We start from the raw sequence: 17427 nt of genomic DNA, 5'->3' as shown, positions 1-17427 counted from the left end.
CGCCAGATCCTTAACCCACTGAGCAAGGCCAGGAATCGAACCTGCAACCTCATGGTTCCTAGTCAGATTCGTTAACCCCTATGCCACAACGGGAACTCCAGGAATACTTCTAATGGCCAGAAACTGTAAAGACTCTAAATGTGCATCAACAGAGAAGAGATGAATAAACTGTCGTATTTTACAGCAGTGAACATAAACGAAGAAGGGCTAACCCTGTGGATGATGACAAAGAGTCTCTCCCTGGTCACTGAAGGGGAGCGGGTTTTGCCCCTTCCCCATGAGGATTATTTTGAGCTGAAGGCAATGAAAACTCTAGGTGATTCAGGAACAGCTCAATTGCCTAAAGTTATATTAGGAAGGGAAACTGTACCAGGACGAGAGCTGTTACAGAGAAACCTTTTTACCTAAGAAACTTACCTGCATAAACAGGGCAACCTTCGTCTTCTAGCATCTCCTCTGCCTTCCTGGGAATGGCTTTCCCCCCCTTTGGATCCCAGAGCCCATTCCTTTCCTGGGCTCAGGATGCTATCTAAGCTCCAAGTTCCCTGGCTGCCTTTTGAGTCTTCCTATCCTAGGGAACTCCCATTCATAGGCATTTTTTTCTCCTGTTAATCTGTCTTATAGTCAATTTAATGATTAGACCAGCCAAGAAACCTAGAAGGAAACATCTTTCTGTCCCTACACCAAACTCTAGTCAGGCTCTCCTGAATCCTCCTCCCCGCTAGGTCCTGACTTTGGGGCTTCTGTGTTCATCTCCATTGTCCCGTTTTAGCAAGATAATGCTCAGTTGGCTTAACCAGAATCCCCACCCTAGATATCTGATGGGGTTCCTGATCTACCATCTCCCAGGTAATGTCTGATCACCCTGCCCTGCCTTCAGCAAGAATCCTGTTAAGCTGATTGCGTCAGAATCCTCCCTTCCCCCTGTCTTCTTAAGAATTTTCCATCCACCGATACCCATCAGCAAAATCAGAGGATCCATCCTATCTGATTTTAAGACGTACTCTGAAGTAGTAATCAAGAGAGTGTGGGAGGGAGTTCCCTTTGTGGAGCAGCAGAGATGAATGTGACTAGTATCCATGAGGATAAGGGGTTGATTCCTGGTCTTGCTCAATGGGTTAAGGATCCAGTATTGCTGTGAGCTGTGATGTAGGTCTCAGACATGGCTCGGATCTCGTGTTGCTGTGGCTGTGGGGTAGGCTGGCAGCTGTAGCTCTGATTCCATCCCTAGCCTGGGAACTTCCAGATGCCACAGGTGTGGGCCTAAAAAAGCAAAAAAAAAAAAAAAAAAAAAAAAAAAAAAAAGGGGAGAGAGAGAGAGAGAAAGTGGGATGAGTGAAGGGATAGACACAAAGATCAATGGAACACAATGGAAAAAAAATCCAGAAACAGTTGATTTTCTGCAGGGGTCCAAAGACAATTTAATGGAAAAAGTGTTCTCGGGTGGCGGTGGGGTGAGGGTGCTGCATCCTAACCGCTAGACACAAGGGCCATTAAGCCTGACATAGGTCCTCAGTTCTTGTCTCTCTGGAGAAGAAATTCGGCAAAGAGACTGAGAGTAGGGAGGCAAGTCAAGTGTTTATTAGGAGAGAAGATATGAGCGGAGAAAGCGTGGGTGGGTTCAGAGAGAGAGAGAGACAGAGAGATGGAGAGACAGAGAGACAGAAAGAGAGATGGAGCATAACATGGCACTTTGGGGGTGCTTTAAATCACTGATACGGGGGCAGGTCTTCCTGGTTTCTTTTGGCCAAATCATCTTGCTTTGTCTGGCCCTGAGTCCATATTTGGCCTGACTCAGCGCCCTCCCCTGTGTGCACACACATCTTTTAGCCAGGATGGATTCTAGTGCAAGGGCTTCTGGGAAATTGACAGGATGTATTATGGTCGGGCACCCCCTCCCTTCTCTGAACCCTGAGGAAGCTTTCTGCACATGTGTAGTTCAGGAGGTCTCCTTGACCTCGAGAAAGGAAAATATGTCATCTCTTTATTTTTATCCAAGCAGGACTCTGTTCCTCCTTGCTCCTGATATAATCTTTATCTTGAAGAATCTTTCCACAGGGGACAGATTCCAGTTGTTCCACCTGGGACCCATCCATCTCTCTCCTGCCTCAAAAGAACAGTCTTTTCAGCAAAAAGACTCCCCATGCAAAACAAGGAGTCTCAATCCATACCTTTCACCATGTAAAAAAATTAACTCAAAGTGGAGTATAAATCTTAAGTGTACAATCTAGAAATATGAAATCTCTCGAAGATGACATAGGCGATTGGGCACTTCCCCAAAATGGGAGAAAATGTTTGGAAAGCGTGTGTCTGGACTTGTATCTAGAATGTAAAAAGAACACTCAAAAGTCATTGAAGAGAAAGCAAATAACCCAATTCAAAAAGTGGGCAAAAGATCTGAAGAAACATTTCACTAAAGAAGATAGACATGAGGAGTTCCCATTGTGGTGCAGTGCAAATGAATCCAACTAGTATCCATGAGGTTGCGGGTTCAATCCCTGGCCTCGCTCAGTGGGTTAAGGATCTGGCATTGCTGTGGCTGTGCATAGGCCAGCAGCTGTAGCGCCAATTCAACCCCTAGCCTGGGAACTTCCATGTGCTGCAGGTGCAGCCGTAAAAAGCAAAAAAACAAACAATCAAACAAAAAAGGAAGCTATATATGAAAAGATGTTCAACATCATTTGGCACTAGGGAAAATGCAAATTAAGATCACAGGGAGATAGCACTGCATACTTATTAGAATGGCGAAAAACTAATACTATATATACATGGTCTTTTCAAATTTAATTTTATTGGGGTCTAGTTGATTTACAATGACTTTCTCTCTCTCTCTCTCTCTCTCTCTCTCTCTCTCTCTCTATATATATATATATATATATATATATATATATATATATATACTTAAAATCAGAGCAGAGAGTGAGTGATGAAAACTTTTAAGAACTTTTCTTTATGATAGAGTGTATTGTGGTAATTAGAAGACAATATGAGATTGTTAGGTCTCCTGTCCATATTTGTTTTTTCCATTATATTTTTCTATTTGTTCTTTCAAGGGAAATATTTGCGCAACAACAACAAGAGACATGGTGACCGATGATGGATAAGATGTGGAGAATGAGGGCGGAATCGCATCAGGACTGACCCCCAGCAGGTTCCTGGGGGGATGCGGGCACACTGAATTCTGGTATCGAATTTCCTGTAACTCCTAAGAATTCCGATATAGGATTTCCTGTAACTCCTGGAGGGCTCTGTCATGGCTCCGTACTGGCCACAGGGGGTTCCCCCTTCCTGGGACAATTCCTTCATTTGATCCACTCCCACTTATCTTTCAAGAGTCAGCTCAGAATCACCAGCCTGGGTTGTCAGCTTCTCTTCTGTGTTTATATATCACCTTGGGGATATTCCGCTCACTGTGCTGCCATCATCACTGTGTTCACCTGCCTTTTCTACCATAAAAAAGACGGCAAGGAAATGGTGATATATTTGGGAGGAACTAAGTCTAACATCATCATGGCACCAGGACTCTTCAAGCCCAGTAATAAATTGTTATACTATGTTTAGTATTATTTATGAAGTCTATACTAATATAATGCATGTTAACACAGGACAACACAGGTCTCCCCCTATAAGGCAAATAATAATCAGTGGCTCAATGATCAAATATTTTCATGAGTATCCTCCAGGAGGAAAGTCAGTGTGGTTCAGCAGGAATAGCTGTGGCCTTGGGTTGGAAGACTTTGGTCCAAATCTGGGCTCTGCCGGCCACTTGAGGGGTCACCCCTGGCAAGTTATTTTACCTCTCTGTGTCCCTTTCTCTGCATACAAATTTGAGAGTACACTGAAGACAGGATGGGAATTTGAAGATTAAATGAATTTATCCGAGGAAAATGATCAGCCCAGGACCAGAAATATATTACATAGTAATCAGTATCAATTGACTTGGAGAACACGAAGTAAATCAGTTTGCATAAGTCCCTGGCTTTAGTCACAGGAATCTAAGACAAAAGTCAGACCCATTTTCTATGATTAACATTCTAATAATCTTTTTTTTTTTTTTGGTCTTTTTTTTTTTTTTTTTTTTTTTTTTTTGCCTTTTCTAGGGCCGCTCCTGTGGCACATGGAGGTTCCCAGGCTAGGGGTTGAATCAGAGCTGTAGCCACCGGTCTACGCCAGAGCCACAGCAACACAGGATCCAAGCTGTGTCTGCGACCTACACCACAGCTCATGGCAACCCTGGATCCTCAACCCACTGAGCAAGGCCAGGGATCGAACCCCCAACCTCATGGCTCCTAGTCGGATTCGTTAACCACTGCGCCATGACGGGAACTCCACATTCTAATAATCTTTAAGTCTCTTTGAAAACATGTTCTAAGTATGGTTATTACAGAGATTGCAATGCAAATGAAGTTGACTTCTAACAGCAGTGGCTATAATCACATACTGTGAGAAGTTGAGTGAAAACTTTCTGTGCACATGGAGATCTTTTTGGCTAATAAACCCTGTTAGAATTATTGATATTTATAAATATAGAATGATAATGATAAGTTAAATACCCCTACCAAAAGCAAACGACCTTTGATTACCTTGATGCATTACGACTTGGTAAGTTTCTTACCTTTTGGGTAGATATCTTTTAAAGGGACTTCTCCGGGGGGCAAAATCCGGACGATCTGATTAGTATCTAAAAGAGTCACACAATTGCTCTGCTTGGGGGTTCCACTTTTCCTCTTTCCTCCATAGAACGTTGAATCAGTGACCCTTGAGTTATGCAAAGAGGACGGCCTTTTCCAAGAATAAACTTCACTAGGTGACTGAAAAAGAGAGAGAGCAATTCAAATACTGAAGTACGATTAGGTCCCTTTGGTTTATTTTTGCTTTTATTTCTGTTGCTTTGGGAGACTGAACCTGAGAAGACCTTTGTAAGGTTGATATCAGAGAATGTTTTGCCTATGTTCTCTTCTAGGAGTTTGATGGTGTCTTGTCTTACATTTAAGTCTTTAGGCCACTTTGGGTTTATTTTTGTGCATGGTGTGAAGGTGTGGTCCGGTTTCAATGATTTACATGCAGCACAAATGAACCTTTCCACAGAAAAGAAAACCATGGACTTAGAGAACGGACTTGTGGTTGCCAAGGGGGAGTCGGAGGGGTGGGATGGACTGGGAATTTGGGGTTAATAGATGCAAACTATTGCCTTTGGAATGGATAAGCCATGAGATCCTGCTGTGTACCCCTGGGAACTATGTCTAGTCACTTATGAGGGAGCATGATAATGCGAGAAAAAAAATATGTATACATGTATGTGTAACTGGGTCACCCTGCTGTACAGCAGAAAATTGACAGAACACTGCAAACCAGCTATAATGAAAAAATAAAAAATAAAAATCATTATAAAAAACACAAACAAACAAACAAAAAATACTGAAGTACTATGAATTACATTCACAACTTTTACAAAGCAGCCCTCTCAGCAGGCACCAGTGGTAAACTTAAATTTCGCAAACATAAGAAAATCAAGGAGTTCCCATTGTGGCTCAGTGGTTAACGAATCTGACTAGGAACCATGAGGTTGCAGGTTGGATCCCTGGCCTCGCTCAGTGGGTTAAGGATCTGGCGTTGCCGTGAGATGTGGTGTAGGTCACAGACGCAGCTTGGATCCCACGTTGCTGTGGCTCTGGCGTAGGCCGGTGGCTACAGCTCCGATTAGACCCCTAGCCTGGGAACCTCCATATGCCACCGGAGCGGCCCTAGAAAAAACAAAAAGAAAAGAAAAGAATATCAAATTCCTTAACTTCTTTCAATTTACAGATGACAGCGGCTTTATCAATAATCATCATTTTCCAACAAGGGTGAAATATATAGTCTTTTTTATGAGTTATAACTAAAAAGAGGGAATTATTAACAATATGGTTAATTTAAAAATAAAAAATACTGGGAGTTCCTGTCGTGCTGTAGCAGAAACAGATCTGATTAGGAATCACAAGGTTACAGGTTTGATCCCTGGCCTCGCTCAGTGGGTTAAGGATCTGGTGTTGCCATGAGCTGTGGTGTAGGTCAAAGACACAGCTCGGATCTGGTATTGCTGTGGCTCTGGCATAGGCTGGCGGCTACAGCTCCAATTAGACCCCTAGCCTGGGAACTTCCATATGCTGCAGGTGCGGCCCTAAAAAGCCGGGGGAGGCGGGCAGGTAGGAAGGAGGAAAAGTAAACACTTGCATTTCTGCTTGCATCTGTTTCTGGGCATTTCATTCAGTTCTGCTGTATATTTTTCTACCCCTCAGCCAATACCACGTGGTCTTAGTTATTAAAGCTTTATAATAAGCCTTGAAATTTAGTAGGGTAAATACCTCTGCTTTTTATTCTTGGTTCCTCTTCAAAGAATGCCTTGGTTATTATCTGTTCTTGCTCTTCATTAAACATGTATAAGAATTGCATTTGTGTTGCATCCTTGTTAGCTTTTGGTTGTCAGCATTTAAATTTTTTTTTTTTTAATTTTAGCCATTCTAATAAGCAGTAGTAGTATCTCATCATGGTGTTAATTTGCATTTCCCTAATGACTAAGGATGCTGAATGTCTTTTCCTGTACTTAATTACCATCCATATATCTTCTCTCTTTTTTTTTTTTTTTTGTCTTTTTGCCTTTTGTAGGGCTGCTCCCGTGGCATATGGAGGTTCCCAGGCTAGGGGTCGAATCAGAGCTGTAGCTGCCGGCCTACACCACAGCCACAGCAATGAGGGATCCGAGCCGCGTCTGTGACCTACACCACAGCTCATGGCAACGCCAGATCCTTAACCCACTGAGTGAGGACAGGGATCGAACCCACAACCCCATGGTTCCTAGATGGATTCGTTAACCACTGTGCCACAATGGGAACTCCCCCATATATCTTCTTTGGTAAAGAGTCTGTTCAAGTCTTTTGCCCATTTTTTAAACAGACTTACCTCTGACTTTATTTCTATATACATCTATTAAAATATTTTAAAAACTAAGAGTTCCTCAGACATATTCAATTCCAATCCAACAACTATAGGGCTCACTCTAGTTTTCTTTCCTTTGGTATCTGTAACTCCCTTCTTTAAGAGTGAGGAAACTAAACTTCATTATCCTTAATATTTTGACTTTTTTTTTTTTTTTTTTTTTTTTTTTGTCTTTTTGCCTTTTCTAGGGCCACTCCCGAGGCATATGGAGGTTCCCAGGCTAGGGGTCTAATCGGAGCTGTAGCCGGCGGCCTACGCCAGAGCCACAACAACGCAGGATCCGAGCCACATCTGCAACCTACACCACAGCTCATGGCAACGCCAGATCCTTAACCCACTGAGCAAGGCCAGGGATCAAACCCACACCCTCATGGTTCCTAGTTGGATTCGTTAACCACTGCGCCACGACGGGAACTCCAATATTTTGACTTTTTTTGCTGAGTTCCAGTGCATGTGACTCATCACTCATCTCCACCACTAACTTTCCCTTCCAGGCAAAGGCCCTCCTCCCCCTGCTTGGCCTTACAGTCCACACTGAGCTATGTTCCCGCGAGGATGAACTCTTCTCCTTGCTTGGGCTCCCAGTTCCCACACTGGGCTGCCTCTTCCTGGGCTTCCATCTTCATCCTGGCTGGACTTGATGCTCTGAGCTGGTCAGTACTCCCTCCCCGACCACGGATGTCTTTCTCATCTGCTCAGGCTCTGACCTCTGACACCTCACTGTGCCACTGTGTGACCTTTTTTTTTTTTTATACTGGATTATTTGTTTCTTACTCTTGACTCTTAAGAACTCTTTATATATTTTGGATACAAGTTCTTTGCTGGAAATGTGATTTACCAATATTTTCTCCTAGTCTGTAGCCTGCCTTTTCATTCTTTTACCAGTGACTTTCTACAGAGTGGAAGTTTTTAATTTTGATGAACTTATTTGCAGAACAGAAACAGACTCACACAGGGGGTTCCCGTTGTGGCGCAGCAGAAACAACCGACTAGTATCCATGAGGATGCAGGTTTGATCCCTGGCCTCGCTCAGTGGGTTGAGGATCCAGCATTGCTGTGAGCTGTGGTTTAGGTGGCAGACATGGCTCAGATCCCACCCTGCTGTGGCTGTGATGTAGGCCAGCAGCTATAACTCCGATTTGACTCCTAGCTTGGGAACTTCCATATGTTGCTGTGAGTGTGGCCCTAAAGGGAAAGAAAGAAAGAAAGAAAGAAAGGAAGGAAGGAAGGAAGGAAGGAAGGAAGGAAGAGAAAGAAAAGAAAGAAAGAAAGAAAGAAAGAAAGAAAGAAAGAAAGAAAGAAAGAAAGAAAGAAAAGAAAGAAAGAAGGAAAGAAAGAAAGAAAGAAAGAAAGAAAGAAAGAAAGAAAGAAAGAAAGAAAGAAAGAAAGAAAGAAAGAAAGGAAGGGACTCACAGACTTTGAAAACATATGGTTACCAAAGAGGACAGGTGAGGTCGGGGGGAGGGATGGACCTGGGCTTGGCATTGGCAGGTGCACGTTAAGGTATATGGAATGATTGGCCAACGGGGTGTATATCACAGAGAACTCTACCCAATATTCTGTGATCGTCAATGTGGGAAGAGAATCTGAAAGAGAATGGATGTGAGTACATGTATAACTGAATCATTTTGTTGTACAGCAAAACTTATCTATACGAATTACAATTATCATTCTAAGTCAACTATACTTCAATAAAACTTCAAAAAATGAAAAAAAACCTTAATGGATCATGTCTAAGATGATCAGTACACTGTTTAACAGAAGTAGTGATAGTTTAACAGAAGTAGTGATAAGTGAGTATCTTTGTCTTACTCTTGATATTAAAAGGAATGTTTTCATTTTTTATTTTTTGGCTGCACTTGCAGCATGTGGAATTGAACCTGTGCCACAGCAGTGACAATGCAGGATCCTTAACCTACTGAGCCACCAGGGAACTCCAAAAGGAATGCTTTTAACTTTTCGCTATTGAGGATTCACCATGTAGGTTTTCGTAGGCATTTGGTAGTAGGTTAAGAAAGTTATAATCCATTTAAATAATTTAAGTGCCTCTGATAATGCCATGAAACATTAATGAAAGTTCATTAATGAGAGTTAATTGATAGTTTTATGAAGACTCAAAAGAAATCCACATACAGGCACAAAGGCACTGAAAGAATATGGGTTTGAGGGTCAGTTACCCTTGGGCTCACGTCTCAGCTTCCTTACTCATTATCTTTGTGGCCTGGGAGAGATAGCTTCTCTGTTTTTGTTTCTTCACTTATAAAACCCTTGGAATCATAAAAGTTAGTTATCACATATGAAAGGGCTTAGAATAGTGCAGGGCCTAATGTGTGTTGGAGTCTAAAAAAAAAACAAAAACTGCTATCAAAAGCTGCTGAAAAGCTGTCTAACTGACTCCAGTCCTTCATGAAACGAAAAATCATTGAACATCTATATGATGGGACTAACTATAGGGGACAAAGCTTTTAATTTAACAAGGATGCTAGTCCTACAGTCTATAAAGGATTTCTATAGGGTCAATGCAAGCATCACCTTATACTCAGCTTTCTTACTTTTCACTAGTAACGTTATATGTCTGTACTAATCTCTTCAATCAAAAGATCACTTTTTTAAACGTTTCCACCTTCAGCAAAGCAGCTGCAGTATTTTCTCTCCTGAGAGCAGCAAGCATTGTAGAAAGCATCTCAAACACAAGCCCTTTCATTTCTCGAGGCTGCCGAAGATGCTGTATTCTAACGACATGTTTCATTTTCAGTTATGTGATACCACAGCAAAGGCTTTCTCCTTGCTAATTAGGAAGACACATGACAAAGTCCTAAGCCGCACATTATCCATCGGGTTTTGAATTTCAAACGTCTTACACACATCATTCATTAATTACATTACGATTTTGAGGCATGTGGGATTGGTGCACTATTCAGCAGGGCCAATATTTTTATCTTTAAGTGCTTCTATCATCCTACCTAAAAGCTACAAAGGAAATTATGAAAATTAAATGTTTAATCAAAACACATGGAGCACATCTAAGGTTACTCGACGGTAGCTTGGACCACAATAACCTTTATATTCCGTTTTCTCGCATTTCCATCAGGGGAAGATGGTGCCTCGTTTCACCTAAAGTCAACTATCGATTGCTTCTTCTTTATAGATAACAGTAAACAACAGCTGAAGGATCCTTTTCAAAGCAAATGAAATGGAGACCATCAGCATTGACAGTATAATCTGGATGCTGCAAAGGTATAAATCAGAAGAAAACCCAATGGAATGTGGACTGGTGTTCATGATTGTTGAAAATTTTAATCTACAGGAATGAGACCCCCCAACATCTTTCACTTTAAAAGATTCTAGAAGACATGTTATTTGGTCAGTCTCGAATTGTTCCTCTTGACAAATTACACAAGCACATGAAGAAACATGAATAAAATCACCGTCAGTACATTAAGTACTTAGCTGTCACATGAACCCTCATGTATGGAGAATATTGGTTTTTCCTTTGCTAAATTATATAATTGCATGACAATTAAATATTCATTTTCAAGAGGCAATGAAACCATACGGGATGCATTTTTTAAATGACTGGTCTGGAAACAGAATGTCGAATTGGAATGTCTACCGGAAAAGCATGACATTTTGGGTTACTCCTCTAGTAGGCTTAGGGTATAGACCACATTTCAAAAATTGAAAAAACTTATGCTTACCATGAGATCTGGGAAACCAACAACCACTGTAGCATAACTATTCTCATCAGAGAGAATTCGGTTTGGAGAGGCAATCTTTTGTCCCACAGCTGAACTTAGATTTTCAGATGATAGTTGATCACTTGAAATTTTATGAGGGATGCTGAGGTCTGTTTCTGCAAAGTGTCAGAGAACCATGAAACACCATAGGCCCCTAAAATGCTCCGGGAATTAATTTTTGGCAAGGTTTCATGCTCGCCAACTCCAACTGAACGGCGCAAGTGAAAAAAGAGAAAACATTTTCAGTTACAGTCCTAGCCTTGTGTCTGCGAAAACTCAGTTTTCACAATCATGGTGGCATCTTCTCAAAGTGATTTCAAGGATTCATGGAATTCAAATTTTTATTAGTAATTAAGATGAACATTAAGAGCACTCTATAGAAAGATATGAAATTGAACCAACCCACTGTGAGCCATGGCATATTTCGGATATTTATTTATTTATTTATTTATTGTCTGTTTAGGGCTGCACCTGTGGCATATGGAGGTTCCCAGGCTAGGGGTCCAATCGGAGCTGTAGCCACCGGCCTACACCACAGCCACGGCAAAGCGGGATTGAACCCACGTCCTCATGGTTACTAGTTGGGTTCATTAACCACTGAGCCACGACAGGAATGCTTCAGATTTTTTTTCATAAGTACTTTTCAAACCCCCCCTCCCAAAACTGGGATGATTAAAGTAGAAATCCTGATGGTCTGTGTAAAAAAGAAATGATGCAATCTTAAATAGGCTTGGAATATACAATAATATTAATAATACTATATATAATACATAGTGATAATATTTTATATACACATATTATATATATGTTTGTGTGTGTATATATATTCCAAGCCTACACACACACACACACACAAACTCTGACTTGTCAGTTTAAAAAATTCAAAGACAGGACTTCCTGTTGTGGCTCAGCCGTAATGAACCTGACTAACATCCATGAGGACACGGGTTTGATCCCTGCCCTCGCTCAGCGGGTTAAGGATCTGGCGCTGCCTTGAGCTGTGGTGTAGGTTGCAGATGTGGCTCAGATCCCACACTGCTGTGGCTCTGGAGAGGCTGCCGGCTACAGCTCCGATTGGACCCTTAGCCTGGGACCCTCCATGTGCCGCAGGTGCAGCCCTAGAAAGACAAAAAGAGAAGACAAAAAAAAAAAAATTCAAAGACAAACTTAAAAGTCGGTAGAGTCTTATTATTTCCAGTGTAGGGACAAAGTTTTTTCTTTTGGTATAAATGTAACCTATGTTGGTAGTGCTATACTTAAATGATTCTAGAGAACTGTGGTATGAAAGCAAGCACACACCCCACAGCCAGGAACACACAGGACGCAGTGTTTATTTACCTTGTGTGACTCCAAACCCTGTACTGGGTGGCTCCTCTTTCAACACATACAACTGGCAAACTCCACTGACCGCAGATTCGATGTGTGCAGGCTTAGTTAAAAGATATTTCCTGTAAACAAACATAACATCAACGTGAAAAAGGCTTTCTTTTTCTAATAACTGTGAGGCCAGACTAGGAACAACCAGAGTTTTGTTTTTTTTTTTCCCCAAAAACACTTCTTTTTTATATTTTGAGTACAATTTGCAGTTTCAGAGTTTCATCACGAATTTAAAAATAGCTTCTTGACACTGTACACAGAGCAGTGCATCATAACCATGCGGTCATAAACATGAACTAAAAATCCAACACGTCCTATAAGAGGAAAGGCTATAAAAAAAAAAAAAAAAGAGTTCCCAGCATGGTTCAGTGCAAACGAATCTGACTGGCATCCATGAGGACACAGGTTCAATCCCTGGCCTTGCTTGCCGGGTTAAGGATCCGGTGTTGCCGTGAGCAGCGGTGCAGGTCACAGACATGGCTTGAATTGCGTGTTACTGTGGCTGTGGCTGTAACTCTAATTCGACCCCTAGCCTGGGAACTTCCATATGCAGCGGGAGCAGCCCTAAAAAAAAGACCACACACACACAAAAGAGAAGAGACAAAAGCAATTCTAAAGAGATACATCCATACTGTCATGAAGCCTTCCGTGGATAAGACGGATCAGCCAGCAGTGTGAGGGGGCCCGGCCTCTGATTTGTGACCAGCTCTGGGGACAGAAACTCTCTCTGCAGTAATCCCTTTGATCTACTTATTTGTAAGATTTCTAAAATAAGGCTGTATAAAGAGGCTTCTTTTGCAGCAGCAGGCCGCTTCTGCTTGTCAGCAGAGGGGCAGAGAATCTTCATGGAGCCAGCAGATGTAATGCACGAGGGAGGGGCCCCACAGTTTCCTGTGCAGCCTCTTCATGCCAAGTGTACGTAACAGCCTTCTCATCAGGAGTCTGGTCCAATGCAGGAGGTCACAGAAACATAAACATAGCCAAATAAGAGCACGCAAGATAAAACGAAGAAACAGTGGATTCTGGAGTTCCCGTCGTGGCGCAGTGGTTAACGAATCCGACTAGAAACCATGAGGTTGCGGGTTCGGTCCCTGCCCTTGCTCAGTGGGTTAACGATCCGGCGTTGCCGTGAGCTGTGGTGTAGGTTGCAGACGTGGCTCGGATCCAGCGTTGTTGTGGCTCTGGCCTAGGCCAGTGGCTACAGCTCTGATTGGACCCCTAGCCTGGGAATCTCCATATGCCGCGGGAGCGGCCCAAGAAACAGCAAAAAGACAAAAAAAAAAAAAAAAAAAAAAGAAAGAAACAGTGGATTCTGTGAAGTTGCAAAAAGGCAACAGCCCATGGATGGAGACTGTGGCCCTTGGAAGAAAGAATAAACTGACGACTTATCTTTTTTTGTTTGTTTGTTTGTTTGCCTTTTCTAGGGCCGCTCCCCCTGCATATGGAAGTTCCCAGGCTAGGAGTCAGATGGGAACTGTAGCCACCAGCCTACACCAGAGCCAGAGCAACTCAGGATCCAATGTGCACCTGCGACCTACACCACAGCTCACAGTAACGTCGGATCCTTAACCCACTGAGTGAGGCCAGGGATCGAACCGCATCCCCATGGATGCTAATCGGGTTCATTAACCAATGAGCCACTACAGGAACTTGTCGACAATTCATCTTGAAGTATCTCTAGTTTGGCAAGAATACAGTGAATTCTCGGAGTTCCTGTTGTGGCGCAGCAGAAATGAATCCGACTAGGAACCATGAGGTTGCAGGTTTGATCCCTGGCTTCGCTCAGTGGGTTAAGGATCCGGCATTGCCATGAGCTGTGGTGTAGGTCACGCAGCTTGGATCTGGCATTGCTGTGGCTGTGGTGTAGGCCGGCAGCAACAGCTGTGATTAAACCCCTAGCCTGGGAAGCTCCGCATGCTGCAGGTGTGTCCCTAAAAGGACAAAAAAAAAAAAAAAAAAAAAATACACTGAATTCTCAATGTGCTCATAGGAAAAAGCCCAAAGAAATATGGATAAATATCACATTTTGTCAACATCGTTATTATTATTCTTTGGCCACAGCGTGCAGCAGCATGATGTGGGATCTCAGTTCCCAGTCAGGGACTGAACCTGGGCTGCAGTGGTGAAAGCGCTGAGTCCTGACCACTAGACCACCAGGGAACTCCCACAGTCATTATGTTTTTCGGGTGAATTGCAAGGTCATCCTCTGAAACGTTTTTATCATTACTCTGTGAAGTGACATTTAATTTATTTAAAATTTCCACTCCCCTCTTCTTGGAAGTGTCACCTATAGAGATACTGCCAAATACAGAAATGACTGAAAGGACAGACACAGGAAGACAGAGCTGTAAAGATGCTGGATAACTGATAAAAAAGGTCACGCTGCTGCACAGTCCATAACCTACTATATAGATCTACCTACCGATTTGTTTCGCTTTCCACCAGAAGCCATTTGTCTTCCGCTACAAGAAACACTGTCTGGAGGTTGATGGGAAGTGAGATGGTGTGAGTTCGTCCTTCTAGAACATCCAGCACCGTCAGGCTGTTCCTGGGGGGAAAAAAACCCAAAAAAACCTCTCTGAAAGGCGCTGGGAGGATAATGGTTGATTAACCATGACACAAGGATTTCACGACATAGTATACAATCGTGAAAACAATGTTTTTAAGAGGAAATAACACAGCAATTTTTTGTTGTTGTTGTCTTTTCATGGCTGCTCCTGCGGCATATGGAGGCTCCCAGGCTAGGGTTGAATTGGAGCTACAGCTGCTGGTCTACACCACAGCCACAGCAACACCAGATCCGAGCTGCGTCTGCGAGCTACACCACAGTTGATAGCAACCCTGGATCCTCAACCCATTGAGTGAAGCCAGGGATCGAACCTGCAACCTCATGGTTCCTAGTTGGATTCATTTTTACTGCGCCACGGCGGCAACTCCAAACATAGCAAAATGTTAACTGAGAAAATGGATATATAAAACTCCACACTATGGAAGGACATGCATGAGAATTAAAAAATGGGAAGTGACGGCAGCCAGGCTGACAGTGGTTGTACATAGAATTATGAGCACTGCCTTTTCTAAAAACATCTGTTTTTCAACGTTCTGCAATGTGGGCTAAGTTACTCTTAGAGTAAAATATTTATAATTGGGTCACATTAGTGTTCTAATAAATAGGTATAATTAAAGGAGGAAATGGAATGGATAAAAGAGGGATCCAGGTTTAAATCTTCTACAACCAAGAGCTCACCCTTTTCCTTTGTAGAATACCAGCCAGTTTTTATGCGAAAATTCTTTACACATTTTGTAAGTTTCCTAAAAACAAAACAAAACAAAACATTCACTTTAAATGTGTCCCAGGCGGCTGTGTCTTCAGTTGCTTTTCCTGAAATAAAGTTCTTCAACATGTAAAACATGAGATTCTCTGAGAAGCTACCTTTTTATCCACTCCAAGGCTCTTACGGTAACATGAATTAAAATATACTTCAAAATTATGAACTGTGTACTAAAACAACTTTAGGATTATAATTATATATATGTGTGTGTGTGCATATATATATATATCCAGAAGTGGCTGAAGTTTGCAGTTCCTGGGCCAGAAATCAAACCCACGCCACAGCAGTAACCTAAGCCACAGCAGTGACAACGCTGGATCCTTAACCTGCTGAGACACCAGGGAACTCCTAGAATAATATTTTGTAAAATAATGCACAATACTGATTAGAAATAAACATGCTATCTGGTGATTAACTGTGGAACTTATACCATAGCATAAATACGTAGGAAATACTTTGTTTCTTAGATTTGGATATATTCATGACATTTAAAATATCTCTTTTTTCATAGACTTTTAACACCTAAGTATGCTGTCATGTAGGACAGAGGTTAAGGCTTATTTTATATCCATTACCTTTTTTGGCTGAATAAATACTCTTGGGTTGGCCCAAATGTTTATTTACTAGTTTCATTTAGTTAATGAGCTAAAATGTTTCTTTATCTACTAAATACGGCCAGACGCTACACTCCTAGTTTCATGACATAAATCCAAACCATAGCACAGAACTGGAAAACAGGGACTGCATGATGGGTGATTTGTCTTGCATGTCACACTCAAATGGCTCCTGCTGTCCCATTATGATCAGTTCGGTCCTAGATAAGTCTTCATGTGAGTATGACGGATACAAAAAGAAGCTGCTGACATTTAATTATATGTGTACCTATGTCTATCTATTTGCATTAGATTAAAATTCACAGGTGAACAGTAAGAGAAGTCTCTGGTGCATTACAGCAAACAAAAGGCACCAAACGCAGACAGGTATTTTTTTGGTTAGAAAGCTATAGAAAATCCTTGGCAATTGGGTGGACAAGTTAAATGTTTCTTACAGCTTCCTCCTTGCTCCACCAGGAAGTTTTCTTAGATGTAAACTCTTGTGAAGGGAGAATGAGACGACGAAGGGCTTGGCTGGTGGTATCCAGTAACAGGATGATGTTACTCTGGAAATAAAGAGAACAGTGAAAAGCTCAAGATTCATTCTTTCCTTCCTTCCTTTCATCTCTCCTTTTTTTTTTTTTTTTTAAAGCAGCAGACTCCTGGCAGCCTGGGAATAAAAGTTATAGTGATACATAAACCAAAGGGAAGATGACAATATTGAAATACGAGATACTGTGGAGATACGAAATGATCTTCCTAAATACAGAATTCAAAGGATTAGATGCTTTTGTGAAAATATTTCTAACTGTGTAATGCAGGATCTCCTCTGAAGATTTTATCTTAAAACTATCCCCTTGTAAATATAGGCTGGCTTAACCATGATTATGTTTTATTACATACTAAAGAGGACATAAAGAGAAAAAAAATATTTTTTAATAGTTGATTTATTTTATTTTATTTTATTTTTTGTCTTTTTGCCTTTTCTAGGGCCACTCCCACGGCATATGGAGGTTCCCAGGCTAGGGGTCTAATCGGAGCTGTAGCCACCAACCTACACCAGAGCCACAGCAATTCGGGATCGGAGCCGAGTCTCCGACCTCCACCACAGCTCATGGCAATGCCAGATCCTTAACCCACTGAGCAAGGCCAGGGATCGAACCTGCAATATATTTTTTTAATTATTATTTCCCCAATACAATTTTTTTCTACTGTACAGCATGGTGACCCAGTTACACATACATGTATACATTTTTTTTCTCCCATTCTCATGCTCCATCATAAGTGACTAGACATAGTTCCCAGTACTACACAGCAGGATCTCATTGCTAATCCACTCTTGGGCATATATCCAGACAAAACTTTCCTTAAAAAAGACACATGCACCCGCATGTTCATTGCAGCACTATTCAC

General features: G+C 41.9%; 1 protein-coding gene across 2 annotated transcripts in view; it reads right to left on the bottom strand.

The window, feature by feature from the left end:
• The window catches only part of VWA8 (von Willebrand factor A domain containing 8), a 545205-nt gene that overhangs the window by 277385 nt on the left and 250393 nt on the right, over positions 1–17427 (bottom strand). The window contains exons 30-35 of one of the 2 annotated variants that reach the window (XM_021065625.2): positions 16470–16580; positions 15337–15401; positions 14512–14637; positions 12051–12160; positions 10674–10828; positions 4616–4811 (exon numbers count right to left, since the gene is read on the bottom strand). The exons of the other annotated variant lie outside the window; for it this stretch is intronic. Of the exons in view, the coding sequence (XP_020921284.2) occupies positions 4616–4811; positions 10674–10828; positions 12051–12160; positions 14512–14637; positions 15337–15401; positions 16470–16580 (763 nt within the window). The remainder of the gene's footprint in view (positions 1–4615; positions 4812–10673; positions 10829–12050; positions 12161–14511; positions 14638–15336; positions 15402–16469; positions 16581–17427) is intronic. 2 annotated transcript variants of the gene reach the window in all.

This window comes from Sus scrofa, chromosome 11, assembly GCF_054392235.1.
Source record: "Sus scrofa isolate SSC_HxYL_T2T_F1_AM1 chromosome 11, Sscrofa_HxYL_maternal_Yorkshire_Landrace_v2.0, whole genome shotgun sequence".
NCBI lineage: Eukaryota > Metazoa > Chordata > Mammalia > Artiodactyla > Suidae > Sus > Sus scrofa.
The sequence above is the reverse complement of the archived record's forward strand: the minus strand, read 5'-3'. Positions and strand labels throughout refer to the sequence as shown.